The sequence below is a fragment of the Saccopteryx bilineata genome, chromosome 1 (assembly GCF_036850765.1).
Source record: "Saccopteryx bilineata isolate mSacBil1 chromosome 1, mSacBil1_pri_phased_curated, whole genome shotgun sequence".
Classification (NCBI taxonomy): Eukaryota; Metazoa; Chordata; class Mammalia; order Chiroptera; family Emballonuridae; genus Saccopteryx; species Saccopteryx bilineata.
Window position 1 is genome coordinate 86,493,050 of NC_089490.1, and position 17,926 is coordinate 86,510,975.

General features: G+C 42.4%; 1 protein-coding gene and 1 non-coding gene across 8 annotated transcripts in view; one reads left to right on the forward strand and one right to left on the reverse strand.

Moving 5' to 3' along the window:
- Nucleotides 1-12,867: 12,867 nt before the first annotated feature.
- The window catches only part of XPNPEP3 (X-prolyl aminopeptidase 3), a 46,448-nt gene continuing 41,389 nt past the window's right edge, over nucleotides 12,868-17,926 (reverse strand). For 6 of the 7 annotated variants that reach the window (XM_066257205.1, XM_066257179.1, XM_066257165.1 and 3 more), the window contains one exon: nucleotides 12,868-16,735. In XM_066257205.1, coding sequence (XP_066113302.1) covers nucleotides 16,569-16,735 — 167 coding nt within the window. In that variant the 3' untranslated portion in view covers nucleotides 12,868-16,568. Of the gene's footprint in view, nucleotides 16,736-17,762; nucleotides 17,847-17,926 lie in introns of those variants that run through there. The other variant, XM_066257195.1, reaches the window with a different exon arrangement.
- Nucleotides 15,495-15,570, forward strand: TRNAS-GGA (transfer RNA serine (anticodon GGA)). Its single transcript has one exon. It is a non-coding gene; the product is annotated as a tRNA-Ser (tRNA).

Sequence of the window (17,926 nt, forward strand, 5' to 3'; positions counted from 1 at the left end):
GATGTTATTTGCTTGGAGTATTGTTTTCCAGCCTTTCACTTTGAATTTGTTTTTATCCTTGTTACTTAGATGAGTTTCCTGTAGGCTGCATACAGTTGGATTTTCTTTTTTAATCCATTCTGCTACTCTGTGCCTTTTTATTGGTGAGTTTAATTCGTTTACATTTAGTGTAATTATTGAGCCTTGTGAGTTCCCTATTACCATTTTATATCTTGCTTTCTGTTAGTTTTGTGTCTTGTTTGATCCTTCTCTTTCGTTTTTCTATCTTTTGTTTTTATTTGGTTGTATTCCATACATCTTTCCTCTGTTGCTATCTTTTTTATCTCATGTGCTTCTGTGGTGGTTTTTTCAATGGTGATTACCTTTGAGTAATGAAAAGGGTCCCTACCCTGTTCATTGTAGCGAACTATTTTGTGAGTACTTTTGCACTCCATCGTCCTTTGCTACTGTTAATCTCCATCCTCTCCCCCTCTTTCTTTTTGTTGTTGTCACAGTTTAAATTTGGTTTTATTGTGTTCTTCTTGGAGCTTTTACTTGTGGTTCTGTTTTTTTTTTGTTCTTTGTATCTGATTGGAGAACCCCCTTTAGTAATTCCTGGAGTGGGGGTTTTCTGATGATAAATTCCCTCATCTTTTCTGTATCTGTGAATGTTTTTATTTCTCCTTCATATTTGAAGGATAGCTTTGATGGGTATAGTATTCGTGGCTGAAAGTTCCTCTCTCAGGACTTTAAATATTGAGGTCCACTCTCTTCTAGCTTGTAGAGTTTCTGCTGAGAAATCTGATAATCTAATGGGCCTTCCTTTATATGTTGTATTCTTCTTTTCCCTCGCTGCCTTGAGAATTTTTTCTTTGCTGTTGGTTTGTGTCAATTTCATTATGATATGCCTTGGAGTAGGTTTGTTGGGGTTAAGAAAACTCGGAGTTCTGTTTGCTTCTTGAACTTGAGGCTTTAGTTCTTTCCACAGGCTTGGGAAGTTCTCATCTATTATTTGTTTGAGTATGTTCTTCATTCCATTTTCTCTCTCTTCTCCCTCTGATATACCTATTATTCTTATGTTATTCTTTTTGATGGAGTCAGATAATTCTTATAGGGCTATCTCATTTTTTTTAATTTTTGAGTCTCTTTCTTCTTCTCTCTGTTGTGCCTCAAGTTGCTTGTCTTCTATTTCACTAATCTTCTCTTCTATCTGACCTGTTCTATTAGCTAAGCTTGTTACTTTGTTTTTCAGCTCGTGAATTGAGTTTTTCATCTCTGTTTGATTTGTTTTTATAGTTTCAATTTCCTTGGACATATATTCTTTGTGTTCATTGAGTTGTTTTCTGAGCTCCCTAAATGGCCTTTCTGTGTTTTCTTGTATATCTCAGAGGATTTTTAGGATTTCTATCTTGAATTCTCTGTCATTTAGCTCCAAGGTTTCCAATATATTAAATTTTTTCTCCATAGATTTTTCCTCATCTAGCTGTGTTACCTCTCTTTCTTTTGTATCCATGATATTCGATTTTCTCTTCCTTAATGGCATCTGAGGGTGGTTTTGTTGATAGTATTAATGAGATTTAATAAAGAATAAAAAGTTAAAAATAAAAAATAATAATAAAAAAATAAAAAATCGAAAAGAGTTGTTTTTTAAAAAAAATTAATAATGAAATAAAGAAAAATAAAATAAAATAAAAATTTTTAAAAAAGGAAATTATTCCCCCCTCCTTTTTTCCTCTCCTCTCCTCTCCCCTCTTTCTTGAGAAAATCTTGTGGTGAACTGTGAATTATAACAAACAATGCCTGTGATGGAGGGCCTGAATTGGGGAAGAGTAATAAAGGGGCAAAAAAAAAAAAAAAAAGAAAAAAGAAAAAAAAAGAGCGTATGGACCCACAAAAAGCAAATAAGGAAAAAATTTGGGTCAAGAATAAAATGATTTGCTTTTAGGTGTTGGTTGTCTAAGAGTTATGATGAGAGGAATAAGAGGAAAACGGAAAAATGGGGGGACAAATTAAAAAATTACTATTGTATTTAGTGGAACAAGAACTAGATAATATGGAGAGCCAGGGATGGGAGCACTGCTAGTGAGTTAAAAAGGTGAAGTAAAAAAACCCCAAAATGCCACAAACATAAGTTTGAGTCCCAGATAATTTGTTTGTTATTGAGGTTTGAATGAGAGGAGATGTAAAGGAGAAAGGAAGAAACTAATATAGAGGGAGAAAAGAAAGAGAGAGAGAGAAAAAAAGAGGGAACCACTAAAAGAAGAAAAAAGAAAGGAGAGAGAGAGAGAGAGAGAGTTAAGGGTTTTGGAGTGCAACCTTCATAGAGAGAAAGGAAGAGAAGAGAAAAGATAATGGGAGATGTAACACTTATGGGTAGTGTAGTTCAAGGAGAGGAGAGAGTAAGACCAGCAGAGAGTTAATCGGCTAAATTGGAGGAGGAAAAAAAAGTATCAAGAATGAAGATAAGAGAAACAAACGAACAAATATAATAAAATGGGATAGGTTATAAAGTCTGCAGATTATTCTTGATTTTGAGAGGTTATCTTCTTGCTTTTTCTTTTCTCTCCCTCTTCCTGGTCGGTGACTCTGTACCCCGGGTTCTGCCCCTTTGGCACGCTCAGGTAGAGGTTTGCAGTTGATAAGTCTCTATGGCAATGTCATGTATTGTGCTTTAGTCTCATTGGCAGTCGAGGCTCATTAGCATTTATAGGCTCCGACAGTGAGAGAGTCCGTGTTCCTGGAGCCTTTCTCCTAGTCTTTCCTTCCTCAATTAGTAGCCTGATAATCCAGCTATGGGGTTGCTGCTGCCTCTGCCTGGATAGTAAGAGGCTCAAAGAGCTGGCAACTCCCCACTCTATTTCCACTCAGCACAGGGCTCTGGGTAAGGCTCAGTCAGTCAGAGCTTCTAGCATAATCAGGCGGGCTTTCCGCCCACTCAAAGACCTCTGGCTCTGCCACTCTGTCCGGTAACACAGGCGGGCGCCCACTTCCGGGGCGCTTGGAGGAAACTCTCACTCACTGTCTGCGACCAGGATATCCGGCCAGCAGTCTCACGCTCTGAGTGAAACCCCCAACCGCAGGGAAAAGTTGCAGCATTGGAATTGAGTCTCGCTCCGTCCCTGTGCGCAGCTTTTGCAAGGCGCTGGGGCGGCCCGAGATTCCGCTTTGGCCCACACAAAGGCCCCTGACTCTGCCCCTCTGTGTGATAACACGGGCGCGCACTGCCGAGGCACTCGGAGGAATCTCTCATTCACTATCTGTGCGCGCAAACCAGGATATGAGGCCGGCCGCGTTTCCCTCTGAGTGAAACCCCCTCCAGCATGGAAAATCTCCACCGTTGGAATTAGTTCTCACTCCCTCCCATGCGTGGCTTTCCCAGGGCGCTGGGGCTGCCCAGAGACTCTGCCCTCGGCCCACAGAAAGGCCTCTGACACTGCCTCTCCGTGGGGCAACACGGGCACCCACTCCCGGGGCCTAGGAAGAAATCTCTCGCCCACTAACTGCGCGCACGCCGACCAGGAGACCGGGTAAAATGGCTGCTCCGCTTGTCTTTCTTTCTTTGGGTTTGGCGCGAGTGTTAGCTTGTATTGTGTGGGTTGCCACAGGATCAGTTTTTCCTCGGCTTGGATCTCCGTGCCACAGCCTGGTTCGGCCGTTTGTGCCGCGGCCTGGATCTATTCACCCCCTTTGCCCGCCTCAGTTTCTATATTCACAGTTACCAGAGAAAGCCGCCCTGTTTAGGTTAGTGAGGAAGGTGGAGCATTTCTTACTCCCTATTTCCTTCAGGGTTTGGTTATATATTTAGCCAATTTTTCACTCAACCATACCTTTGGGTGTATTGCGAAGCATCTGGAGGCTCCAAGTATAGGTTTTTCTGTTTCTGGTTGAAGATCTTGTTGAGTTTTTGGGGAGATTTATCGGTATCGCTGCCCACCCCACCATTACTCTGACGTCATCTCTCTCTACTTTCTATTCTGTATGAATTTGAATACTCTAAGCACCTCATAAAAGTGAGATCATATTGATTGGTTCCTTTTGTATCTGGCTTATTTCACTTAACATAAGGCCTTAAAGGTTTATCTATGTTGCAGCATATATCAGAAGTTCATTTCTTCTTAAAGTTGAATACTAGGCTCTGGTTGCGACAGAACGACGCCCCGGAGGGGCAGAGCATCGCCTCCTGGTGGGCAGAGCGTCGCCCCCTGGTGGGCGTGCCGGGTGGATCCCGGTCGGGCGCATGCGGGAGTCTGTCTGACTATCACTCCCCGTTTCCAGCTTCAGAAAAATACAAAAAAAAAAAAAAAAAAGGTGAATACTATTCCACTTATGGATGTATAAATTTTGTTTATTCATTCGTCCACAATGGACATTTGGTTTGGTTCCATCTTTCAGTGATTATGAATAGTGCTGCTTTCAATTCTTTGGAGTATATGCTTAGAAGTGGTGTTGCTGAATCAAATGTAATTCTGTTAATTTTTTGAGGAATCACCATACTCATAAATAATTTTGTCATGGTAGACTCTTTCAGGCTTCTGCAGGTGGACTCTGTGCCTGCTATAGCTATTTTATATAACTACTTTATGCAATGTCAAGTACAACTTATTATGTATAATGATCTCTATGGTAAATATCATCTACATATAATGTACAGTCCACTGCCCAGATTATAATCAGTGCAGGGATTGGCTAGAGTTTATTAGAGATTTTTTTTTTCCAGAGACAGAGCAAGAGTCAGAGAGAGGGATAGATAAGGACAGACAGGAACGCAGAGAGATGAGAAGCATCAACCATCAGTTTGTTTTTGTTGTGGCACGTTAGTTATTCATTGACTGCTTTCTCATATGTGCCTTGACCATGGGGCTATAGCAGACTAGAGTAACCCCTTGCTCAAGCCAGCAACCTTGGGTCCAAGCTGGTGAGTTTTGCTCAAACCAGATGAGACCACACTCAAGCTGGTGACCTCAGGGTCTTGAACTTGGGTCCTCCGCATCCCAGTTTGACGCTCTATCCACTGCGCCACCACCTGTGCAGGCAAGATTTTACTCTATGTAACATGCAGAAAAACATAACCAAATGCCAAGCAATGAAATATTGAATAACATTTTTCACAATTACTTTTTTTTTCATTGATTTTTAAAACTGATTTTATTTATTTATTTATTTTCGAGAGGGGAGAGAGATAGAGAAAGAGAGAAGAGGGGAGGAGCAGGAAGCATCAGCTCCCATATGTGCCTTGACCAGGCAAGCCCAGGGCCTCGCACTGGAGACCTCAGTGTTCCAGGTCTATGCTTTATCCACTGTGCCACCAGAGATCAGGCTTTTTTCATTGATTTTTAAAAATTTTTATTTTATTTTATTTATTCATTTTTAGAGAGGAGAAAGAGACAGAGAGAGAAAAGGGGGAGGAGCAGGAAGCATCAGCTCCCATATGTGTCTTGACCAGGCAAGCCTAGGGTTTTGAACCAGCGACCTCAGCATTTCCAGGTCGACGCTTTATCCACTGCGCCACCACAGGTCAGGCCTTTTTTCATTGATTTTTAAGAGACAGAGAGGAAGGGAGAGAGAGAGAGAAGCATTTGTTGTTCCACTTAGTTGTGCATCCGCTGGTTGCATCCTTTATGTACCCTAAGGATTGAACCCCTAAACTTGGCATTTTACTCTGACTGAGCTAACCAGCCAGGGCCTCAGGATGACTATTTTTATAAACTTAAACAATTTTTTAAATTGACTGACTTAGGGAGAGACAGAGAGAGAAACATTGATTTGTTGTTCCACTTATTTATGTATTCATTGGTTGATTCTTTTTTTTACAGAGGCAGAGATAGACAGAGACAGACAGACAGGAACGGAGAGAGATGAGAAGCATCAATCATTAGTTTTTCGTTGCGCGTTGCGACTTCTTAGATATTCATTGATTGCTTTCTCATATGTGCCTTGCCTGCAGGCCTTCAGCAGACCGAGTAACCCCTTGCTGGAGCCAGTGACCTTGGGTCCAAGCTGGTGAGCTTTTTGCTCAAGCCAGATGAGCCTGCGCTCAAGCTGGCGACCTCAGGGTCTCAAACCTGGGTCCTTCCACATCCCAGTCCGACGCTCTATCCACTGTGCCACCACCTGGTCAGGCTGGTTGATTCTTTTTTATGCCCTGACCAGGGATCAAACCCACAACCTTGATGTGTTGGGATGACACTTTAATCAACTGAGCTACCCAGCCAGGGCTAAACATTAAAAAAAAATTTTTTTAATTTATTTATTTTAGTGAGAGAGAAAGGGAGAGAGAGAGAGACAGGAACATTGAATATTCCTGTATATGCTGTGACCAGGAATCAAACTGGCAACCATTGCACTTCGGGAAGATGCTCTAACCAACCGAGTTATCCAGTCATGGCTAAACATTTTTTTTTTAATTTTTATTTATTTATTTATTTATTTTCTACAGAGACAGAGAGTGAGCCAGAGAGAGGGATAGACAGGGAGAGCAGACAGGAACGAAGAGAGATGAGAAGCATCAATCATTAGTTTTTCATTGCACGTTGCAACACCTTAGTTGTTCATTGATTGCTCTCTCATATGTGACTCGACTGCGAGCCTTCAGCAGACCGAGCAACCCGTTACTGGAGCCAGCGACCTTGGGTTCAAGCTGATGGGCTTTTCCTCAAACCAGATGAGCCCGCATTCAAGCTGGCGACCCTGGGGTCTCGAACCCGGGTCCTCTGTATCCCAGTCCGATGCTCCATCCACTGCGCCACCGCCTGGTCAGGCTAAACATTTTTTATATACTTCCCAATCCCAATTTTCCTTAGGAAAAGAAAGATGGCATTTAGTGGCAATTATCCAGACCATTGGGCTTTAAAAACTGGTAGAAATCTGGATCAGTATTTACATAGTGCCACAAATTTTTATGTCCAAAATAAGCTCTAGTCATCATAATTCTAGATTTTATTATCCTAAATCCCCTAAGTGATGTGTCTTGAAATTAGTATGCTAGGAGATACTGACCCATTCTGTCTTCAGGATGGCCAGATAGATGGAGCTTAAAGCAGCCAGAACCCCCCTACTTGCCATCTTATCACCATGAGCTCTGGAATCACTTAAGTATAGCCAAGGAGGGGCACTACCACCTGGTCGTCCACTTCAGTAACAGCTGTTGAGTGCACTGTTGATCAAAACAAGGAGGCCATGGAATTACTGGAGCAGTTGGTGTTTCAGGTACTTGAGGTCATGTGATGGGCCTGAAGACTGGGCCAGGACTCCTGGGCCAGGTGGAGGTCCAGAAAGCCCCACTTTCTGCTTCACATACACTGGGTACTTTTGACCTTTGTGGTCATAGCTATAGGCAGAGTGGCTATTCTAAAAAATATGTGTACAACCCGAACCAGTTGGCTAAGCAGTAGAGCGTTGGCCTGGTATGTTGAAGTCCTGGGTTCATTTCCCAGTCAGGGTACACAGGAGAAGCGACCAGCTGCTTCTCCACCCTTCCCACTCTTCCTTCTCTTTTTTCCTTATGCAGCTATGGCTCAAATCAGGGGTCCCCAAACTTTTTACACAGGGGGCCAGTTCACTGTCCCTCAGACCATTGGAGGGCCGGACTATAAAAAAAACTATGAACAAATCCCTATGCACACTGCACATATCTTATTTTAAAGTAAAAAAACAAAACGGGAACAAATACAATATTTAAAATAAAGAACAAGTAAATTTAAATAAACAAACTGACCAGTATTTCAATGGGAACTACGGGCCTGCTTTTGGCTAATGAGATGGTCAATGTGCTCCTCTCACTGACCACCAGTGAAAGAGGTGCCCCTTCCGGAAGTGCGGTGGGGGCCGGATAAATGGCCTCAGGGGGCCGCATGTGGCCCGCGGGGCCGTAGTTTGGGGACCCCTGGCTCAAATGGTTTAAGGAAGTTGGCCCTGGCACTAAGAATGGCTCCATGGCCTCACCTCAGGCATTGAGATGGCTTGGTTGCCGAGCAACAGAGCAGTGGCCCAGATGGGCAGAGCATCCCTAGGTAGGGGGCTTTCGTGGTGGATCCTGGTTGGGGCACATGCGGGAGTCTGTCTCTCTGCCTCTCATTTCACTAAAACATAAAAAATAAAAAAAATAAAAATACAGGCCTGACCTGTGGTGGCGCAGTGGATAAAGCATCGACCTGGAACTCTGAAGTCGCCAGTTCAAAACCCTGGGCTTGCCTGGTCAAGGCACATATGGGAGTTGACGCTTCCTGCTTCTCCCCCTTCTCTCTCTCTCTCTCTCTCTCTCTCCTCTAAAATGAATAAATAAAAAAAATAAAAATACATGCACATTGTACAAATCATAACTTCATTATCTTGAAATATTTTATGTAAATAATTTCAATTTGATTGGAAATCTACATTATAAGAAATTTCATGTTACATTTTGTCAGTGAAAAGTAAGTTATGGCCTGACCTGTGGTGGCGCAGTGGGATAAAGCGTCGACCTGGAACACTGAGGTCGCCAGTTCGAAACCTTGGGCTTGCCTGGTCAAGGCACATATGGGAGTTGATGCTTCCTGCTCCTCCCCCTTCTCTCTCTCTCTGTCTCTCTCTCTCACTCCTCTCTCTCTAAAAAATCAATAAATAAAATATTTTTTAAAAAAGTAAGTTATTACATTCCTTAAATTTAATATCAATCATAAATAAAGATTTAATTCAGATACTGTAAAATTCCCTCTAATAGTATATAGTTCAATGGTTTTTAGTATGTTAACAGTTTGTGAAGCTATCAGCACTAATTCCAGACCATTTTTATCACCTAAAAAAGAAACATACCTATTATCATTCATTCTCCATTTTCCCCTACTCTGAGCCTGACAGCCACTGATCTATGTTCTATCTCCACAGATCTGCCTATTCTGGACATTTAAAAATTTTATTTATTGGCCCTGGCCGGTTGGCTCAGTGGTAGAGCATCGGCCTGGCGTGCAGGAGTTCCGGGTTTGATTCCCGGCCAGGGCACACAGGAGAAGCGCCCATCTGCTTCTCCACCCCTCCCCCTCTCCTTCCTCTCTGTCTCTCTCTTCCCCTCCTGCAGCCAAGGTTCCATTAAAGCAAAGTTGGCCTGGGCGCTGAGGATGGCTCCGTGGCCTGACTCAGGCACTAGAATGGCCCTGGTTGCAGCACAGCAACGCCCCAGATGGGTAGAGCATCACCCCCTGGTGCGCATGCCGGGTGGATCCCGGTTGGGCACATGTGGGAGTCTGTCTGACTGCCTCCCCGTTTCCAACTTCAGAAAAAAAAAAAATTATTGAGAGAAACAAAAAACATCAATCTGTTCCTATCTGTGCCTTGACTGGGAATCAAACCTGCAATCTTTGCATAATTGGACAACATTCTAACCAACCGAGTTATCCGGCCAGGGATATTCTGGACATTTTATATAAATGGGATCATACAATATGTGCCTCTTGTATCTGGCTTCTTTTACTAGGCATAATGTTTTTAAGACTCATCCATGTTGTAGCATGTGTATGTATTTCATTTGTTTATGGATGAATATTTCATGTATGCATATACCACTTGTTTATCCATTCATCAGTTCAAATTATAAATCTTTTTTTTTTTTTTAGCAAGAGTGAGTGAGAGAGAGAGAGAGAGAGAGACAGGGTCAGACAGGAAAGGAGAGACATGAGAAGTTGAGGCACTTTAGTTGTTCACTGATTGCTTTCTCATATGTGCCTTGATGTGAGGAACTCAAGTCGAGCCAGTCAACCCTTGCTCAAGCCAGCAACCTTTGGGTTCAAGCCAGTGACCATGGGGTCATGTCTATGATCCCACGCTCAAGCTGGTGACCTTATGCTCAGGCTGGTGAGCACTCACTCAAGCTGGTGAGCCCTTGCTCACGCCGGATGAGCCTGCACCACACTCAAGCCAGCAATGAACGTGGGTCCTCAGTGTTCTAGGCCAATGCTCTATCCACTGTGCCACCATCTGGTCAGGCTCATAAATTCTTGAATGATCATAAAAATTTTAAGTTTTCTGTCACCTACTTTGCAAACGAGTTTTATTGTAGATGGTTTTTATGAAAAACTGAAGACATTATTACTAAAAGTCTGGATCAGGAATTGTGTATAAGCATTTCAGCCTATTATCAAAAAAGTCATGCTTTCAAAAGCCAACATTTTAAATGTTAATTTTGGAAGTGTTATACAAATTAAAATTTCTGTATAAAACATATTTTTTCTTATAATTATATATGTAATAAATTTTTTTTTTTGTATTTTTCTGAAGCTGGAAACGGGGAGAGATAGTCAGACAGACTCCCGCATGCGCCGGACCGGGATCCACCCGGCACGCCCACCAGGGGCGGACGCTCTGCCCACCAGGGGGCGATGCTCTGCCCCTCCGGGGCGTCGCTCTGCCGAGACCAGAGCCACTCTAGCGCCTGGGGCAGAGGCCAAGGAGCCATCCCCAGCGCCGGGCCATTTTTGCTCCAATGGAGCCTTGGCTGCGGGAGTGGAAGAGAGAGACAGAGAGGAAGGGGTGGGGGTGGAGAAGCAAATGGGCGCTTCTCCTATGTGTCCTGGTCGGGAATCGAACCCGGGTCCCCCGCACGCCAGGCTGACGCTCTACCGCTGAGCCAACCGGCCAGGGCCTATATGTAATAAATTTTTAATCTATGTCACATGTATAGTCCTAAGTCCCCAAGTTTATCCCATTATGCCATGAAAACTTCCTTCCTTCCCTCCTCCCCTACTTCCCTCCCTTACTTCCTTCCCTCCAGGACTTACTGATTTTAGAGAGAGGATAGGAATGGGGGTGGAGTGGAAGGAGCAAAAAGCATCAATACTGTTAGTTGCTTCTAATATGTGCCTTGACCAGTCAAGCCTGGGGTTTCGAACCAGTGGACCTCAGCATTCCAGGTTGAGGCTTTATCCACTGTGCCACCACAGGTCAGGTGACAGTGTCTTTTTATGTGTGACAGAAGTGAAAAATTTTGGAAAGCACACCTTAGAGAGAACCTCAGGGTTTTTTTAAAAAATGAGAAAAAGAGAGGAGGAGGGGACAGACAGGAAGGGGAAGAGATGAGAAGCATCAACTCATAGTTGCAGCACCTTAGTTGTTCATTGCTTTCTCATATGTGCCTTGACTGGGGGTGAGGCTCCAGCTGAGCCAGTGACCTCTTGCTCAAGCCAGTGACCTTGGGCTCAATCCAGTGATCTTGGGCTTCAAGACAACTACCTTTGGGCTCAAGCCAGCAACCACTGGGTCACATCTATGATCGCATGCTCAAGCCAGCAACCCCATGCTTTTGAACCTGGGTTCTCAGTGTCTCAGGTCAATGCTCTATCCACTGTGCCACTGCCTGGTCAGGCATACAGTCTCAGATTTTAAAGAGGATTCCTACCTAACTGCTCACAAAAACCAGGGGATATTTTATTGCTTCATATTCATTTTGAAATATTCCAATATTTGTGAGCAGTATAATAGGGATGTCAACACATAGGATTTGTTATATGGATCAATAAGAAAGTTCACACATTAACAATTTTGCAAATTGATCCTACTTCCCCACAAAACCCATCCTTTATAAGATGCTCATGGCTATAGTTTAGTCTTGAGTGCTACAGGGGCTGCTGAAGGGCTATTGGTCAGTTTGTGGAGAGTAAACCATTTTTGCTCCCAGCTTTCTTGAGGTATAATTGACAGAATTTTAAGATATTGTGAACACCTCAACTTGCATATTTATCTTTCTTTTTGTTAGAACATTTTAAGTTTTACTCTATTAATAGATTTCAGTTATACAACACAGTGTTATCAACCATTAATACATTAAATCCTTGAGTTAATCTTTTAATGGGCTGGATGTAATCCACTGGTCCCCCCAACCCATGACTAGCAAGATCATCTCAAAGTTACTATCATAATTTTTTAAAAATTATTTTTATTTATTCATTTTAGAGAAGAGAGACACAGAGAAAGAGAAGGGAGGGTGGAACAGAAAACATCAACTCCCATGTGTGCCTTGACCGGGCAAGCCCAGGGTTTTGAACTGGTGACCTCGGCGTTCCAGGTCGATGCTTGATCCACTGCGCCACCACAGTTGAGGCACTATCACAGTGATTTTGTGACAGCAGTTAATACTCTGTAAAATATTTTGTAAATAAAAATGTTCTCAAAGTTAAAACTGTAAGCTCTAGACCTGAAAATAACACACATGTGCCATACAATTTGTTTTAAAATTTATTTTTAAAATGACAGTAACAAATGCTTTTCCCTTGTTGGGAATGACCTAACTATTTTCAGTAGAAAGGGCCTTAAAAGTAACAGCGTTTTATCCAAATCAAATTGATATAATTGCACAGTCATACAAAGCATTAAGAAATGCCAACAAGACTACAGTTCTCTCAGATCCTCATGAGCACACCCCAAGAGGCCTTGATTTCATAGGGACCCCTGATGTGAACAACACTGATGGTCACAAGCTCCTCAGTGACACAGAAGCAGAGGTAAAAAAAGCAGCCAGAAGACCCACATACTCTGTGACCTGCTCTAACATTAGGGTTTCATGATATAGTCACCTTCTCATTATACTAGGAGCACTAGATGCTTTTTCTTTTTAAAGAATTATTGATTTTAGAGAAAGGAGAGAGAGAGAGGTGGTGGAGGAGGAGCAAAAAGCATCAACTCATAGTTGTTTCTCATGTGCCTTGACCAGGCAAGCCCAGGGTTTTGAACCAGCGACCTCAGCACTCAAGATCAGTGTTTTATCCACTGGTTTTATCTATCTAATGTGCAACACCAAAGGTCAGGCACATTAAACACTTTTCCTTGAAGTATATTTGTCCACACTTAAAACTTAACCCTAACAGCTTAAATTTTAAAAATTAATCAAACCAAAAACCCCATAAAAACCTTTTTCAAGCATGGTCCTTTATGCTGCCACCATCCTGGGCCTCACTTCGTTTCTAATATATACACATAAGTTACATTATCATCTATTATATGCCAGTTGAGGGACAGCAGATAGAGTCTAACTCTAATTCCAACTGTTTTTATTGGTAGCAATTGTCAGAAACACTGTATTACACAGGACTGAGGTCATAGCTAGACTGATGGGATAGTCTCGATGCTTCACTCGTGATCTCTGACATGGGCACAGGTGAGGGAGAGGCATATTCCATGCATCATATTTGTAATCTTTCTATTATTAAGAAAGCTGAAGAGGATATTGGTTATGTATGTTTTAAAAAATGTAACAAAGCCCAATTTTTCTATTTAATCAGTTACAATGTCTTTATCTGAGGATTTAACTTGTTTTATGGATCTTAATCTCAATTAAGATTTGTGTCTATGAAGAGTTTTCTCTTTCTGACCTTACGAAAATTAATGAGAAAATAATAATGTTTTGAAAGAAGACCCACACAGAGAATTTGAAGTCAGAAGTACCTCCTTCCCTTGGATATTATGTCTTTGGGAAGAGAGCTTTTACTTTACAGTCCCACTTTCCTGATTATGGGTGGAAATGGCAATTCCTGAGATAAACACATTAACACAGCCAGCACAAGTGACCTAGACAGGCCATTTCTCTCATTTAGATAGTATGGTGAATGAGTTGACTTCATCAATTCAGGGAGAAAAATTCCAGTGTAACATTTAAAAACTTTTTTTTAAATTAAGGTTTTCATTATAGGAGAGCCTGGTACTCACATGAAGTATGTATTATACTCAGACATATATGAAAATGTGAAACATGTTGGTGATTTGGTGAAGAATGTATGCGATTCCTGCACTGTGCATGATTATCTGCTCACAAATCCTGGATATATCATACAGCCTCTAAGACATTGCTCTTAGATGTTCACTATGTCATCTCGTGATGGTCCTGATAATGATTCAAATGTTTAGCTGTGATGGTTAATCTGGGACTCAAAAGACAATATACCTGGACTGGGGACTAAAAACCACAAGAACTGCCTGACCAGGCGGTGACACAGTGGATAGAGCATCAGACTGGGATGCCGAGGACCCAGGTTTGAGACTCCGAGGTTGTCAGCTTGAGCGTGGGCTCATCTGGTTTGAGCAAAAAAGCTCACCAGCTTGGACCCAAGGTCGCTGGCTCGAGCAAGGTGTTACTCGGTCTACTGAAGGCCCACAGTCAAGGCACATATGAGAAAGCAATCAATGAACAACTAAGGTGTTGCAATGCTTCTCATCTCTCCGTTCCTGTCTGTCTGTCCCTGTCTATCCCTCTCTCTGTCTCTGTAAAAAACAAAAACAAAAACAAATAAACAAACAAAAAACAAATAAAAACCACAAGAACTCCTCAACAATCATTCTAATTCCTACTCGTAACACCTGTACAACTTGACTGGAATCTAACTGGAAGGGATCTGTTTCATGTCCAAGTCTGCTGCTATATACATAAAAGCTGCCCAAGCATTTAGCTAAAGCATTGAAGACCACAGAAAAATGATTTTTTAGAAAGAAAAGAAAATGCCTTATTCCAGGATTGTGAATAAACTATAACAAAAACCCAAACCAAGGGCTATTAGGGCCACAGAACCTCAGGCATGAGAAGCCTGAGTGGTAGGTTTACTTTCAGTTCCCTTGTTTTGGAAAGGAGCATAGGACCGAGAATTTGGAGGGCAGCACGGGGATGATGACTCCAGCTGTGCAGCTGCTTCAAAGGTTAGCAGAGCCAAGCATTTGTGGGTGAACACTGTCAGGATGTGATTTGTATCGCTAGTTTATAACATTATTTTATTTTATTTTTTTGAGAGAGAGGCAGGGAGAGAGAGACAGGAACAGAGTGAGCTGCTTCTGTGTATACCCTGACCAGGGAATTGAACTATCTTTGTCTTCTGATGAAGTCACCGCCTATTGCTTCAGGCTCTGTACCTTGGATTTTCCACCACAGTATTAATTCCCTAGAGATTGTTAATTCTTTAGCTTAAGCTTTGCTAATACAAATATTTTCTTAAAAACTCTCAAATTTATGCTCCAACAATCAGTATGTATTGTACATCTTGGGTTCATACCTACGTTTAAAAAAAAGGGGAACACACTAGTTCTTTAAGCTTCCCTTTTTGCCAGAAGTTCCCAAATAAATCATCTGCAATAATTTATCCCTGTTCACTTTGGAAACTGAGTTCCTGTATAATTGCGTCCAATGCTGTGTTGAGAGAAACATGACTCTTCCAGTACTATCAGAGAAAGAAAAGGCTCGCAGGCTGTTTATAATAGGCACTTGGTGGGTTTCATATTTGTTTTTTGTTAGCACTAGAGGAAATCACAAAATGAAACGGAGGTATCTCTCTGAAAACTGGGTGCCGTTCCTCACTTAACTAGGTAAGTAGAGGACCTGCCCTTGGTCAGGGCTGCAGTTTCAGGGGTGTGCTATGAGGAGCATTGCATTAGAAATCCATCACGGAAGCATGGACATCTGAGGAAGGAATCATCTTTAGATTGAGAACAGATGGATGGAGGTCTGGATTTGTAGCAGACACCTATATACCTTTTCTCCATGTCCTTCTTCATCAAGAATCTAAACACTGGCCCTGGCCGGTTGGCTCAGTGGTAGAGCGTCGGCCTGGAGTGCGGGGGACCCGGGTTCGATTCCCGGCCAGGGCACATAGGAGAAGCGCCCATTTGCTTCTCCACCCCACCCCCTCCTTCCTCTCTGTCTCTCTCTTCCCCTCCCGCAGCCAAGGCTCCATTGGAGCAAGGATGGCCCGGGCGCTGGGGATGGCTCCTTGGCCTCTGCCCCAGGCGCTAGAGTGGCTCTGGTAGCGGCAGAGCGACGCCCCGGAGGGGCAGAGCATCGCCCCCTGGTGGGCAGAGCGTCGCCCCTGGTGGGCGTGCCGGGTGGATCCTGGTCGGGCGCATGCGGGAGTCTGTCTGACTGTCTCTCCCCGTTTCCAGCTTCAGAAAAATACAAAAAAAAAAAAAAAAAAAAAAAGAATCTAAACACTTTGCAGGCCCTAGGCAACCAGGTAACAAGAATGGCTCAAAACCTGTTTTGTTTGCTAGCTAGTGTTGCTGGAATCAGGTTGGCGGTTGAATGGTGGGACTGCAGGACACCAGTGCCTACGAGGGCTCACGTGGCACCAGTAGATGTGCAGTCCCTGAAATAGGTTGGTACCAGAAAAGGCATGTATCAGCCATATACAGTCACTGATGGGTGGCTTTAGTGTAGGCAGAGACCTTGGTGATTTGCTCAAAGCATAAGCATCATACAAAATATTTTATGGTATTAGGATGATCTCAGCAAAAGCACTAAAAGGAAAAGACCAAGAGAGAATTTTCTGTACACTTAAACGTGTTAACTGGAATGCATGAACATATGTAACCAAGATCTATTTTTTTTAAATTAAACTTGCCTGGGTCATTAATTCTATAAAATTAATGTTACTAAAATTGCAGTAACATATAGTCCAAAAATTCAATTTTCCAGATTTCTAGTTACTTATAACAAACAAAAAGACCACACTCACAATTACATATAGTTCCCACACTCCCAAGTGAAACACATGTAAACATACACACACAGACAACCCTCAGAAAGCTCCTGTACACAGATGCCAGTGCACAGCCTGTGAACCTGAGATACATGTCGGCTGCAGTTAGGGTCAAGAGGCCTTGCTGCAGATCTGTTCGATATCATTTATCTCTTTGGGACAATCTGCAGAAAGGATGAGAGGTGAGTCTTGAGTCACCACTACATCATCCTCAATCCGTACACCAAGACCACGAAACTTCTCTGGGGCATCTCTGTCATCCTCTGGAATATAAATGCCTAAGAAGTAGAAAAAAGAAAGTGCTGTTCATTAATGGCAATAACTGTGTGATTTGGGGCAAGAACGTTAACTTCTTTATGTTACAATTCATCTGTAAAACAGAAATATTAACAGTATCTACCTAGAGTCATGGAGATTAAATGAGATAATACATATATACACGTGTTTTTAAAAATAATTTTAGAAATTTATTAAATAAAAATTTTTTTTATTGATTTTTGAGAGAGAGGAAGGGAGACAGAGAAAAAGAGAGAAAAACCTTGATTTGTTGTTTCACTTATTCATGTCATCCTTGGTTGATTTTTGTATGTGCCCTGGTAGGGGATTGAACCTGCAACCTTGATATGTAGGAACAATGCTCTAACCAACTGAGCTACCTGGCGAGGGTCTTTATTTATTAATTTTAAAGAGCCAGGGAGAGAGGAAAAGGAGAGAAATATCAATTTGCTTTTCCACTTATTTATGCATTTATTAGTTGATCCTTGTATGTGCCCTGACCAGGGATGAAACCTGCAATCCTGGCATACTGAGAAAATGTTATAACCAACTAAGCTAACTGGCTATGGCAGCGGTTCTCAACCTGTGGGTTGCGACCTCGGCGGGGGCTGAACGACCAAAACACAGGGGTCGCCTAAAGCCATCGGAAAATACATATTGAGCCCAAGGTTGCTGGCTCGAGCAAGGGGTTACTCAGTCTGCTGAAGGCCCACGGTCAAGGCATATGTGAGAAAGCAATCAATGAACAACTAAGGTGTTGCAATGAGCAACAGAAAACTAACGATTGATGCTTCTCATCTCTCCATTCCTGTCTGTCTGTCCCTGTCTATCCCTTTCTCTGACTCTCTCTCTCTGTCTCTGTAAAAACAAAAATAACCCCCCCCCCAAAAAAACCAAGCATAACTCAGGTGGTGTGTCACTTCGAGAAAAAAACCATAATTTCGTGATATTTATAGTTTACATAATAAAAATGTGTAATTGTAATATATAGCTGTATTTCATAAACCAAAAACTAATTATTTAACTTACCTGCTTAGTGACTTCTTTGTTCATCTGTCAGTCGGTTTCTTTTGTTGGTCTTGATATTATTTAACTTGTGTGGGGTGCCGTGAACTAAGATAAGTGAGGGGTAGGGGGAATTCTTTAACTAACTTGTCTATTAGTGACTTTTTTGTTGCTGAATTTCATTGGCT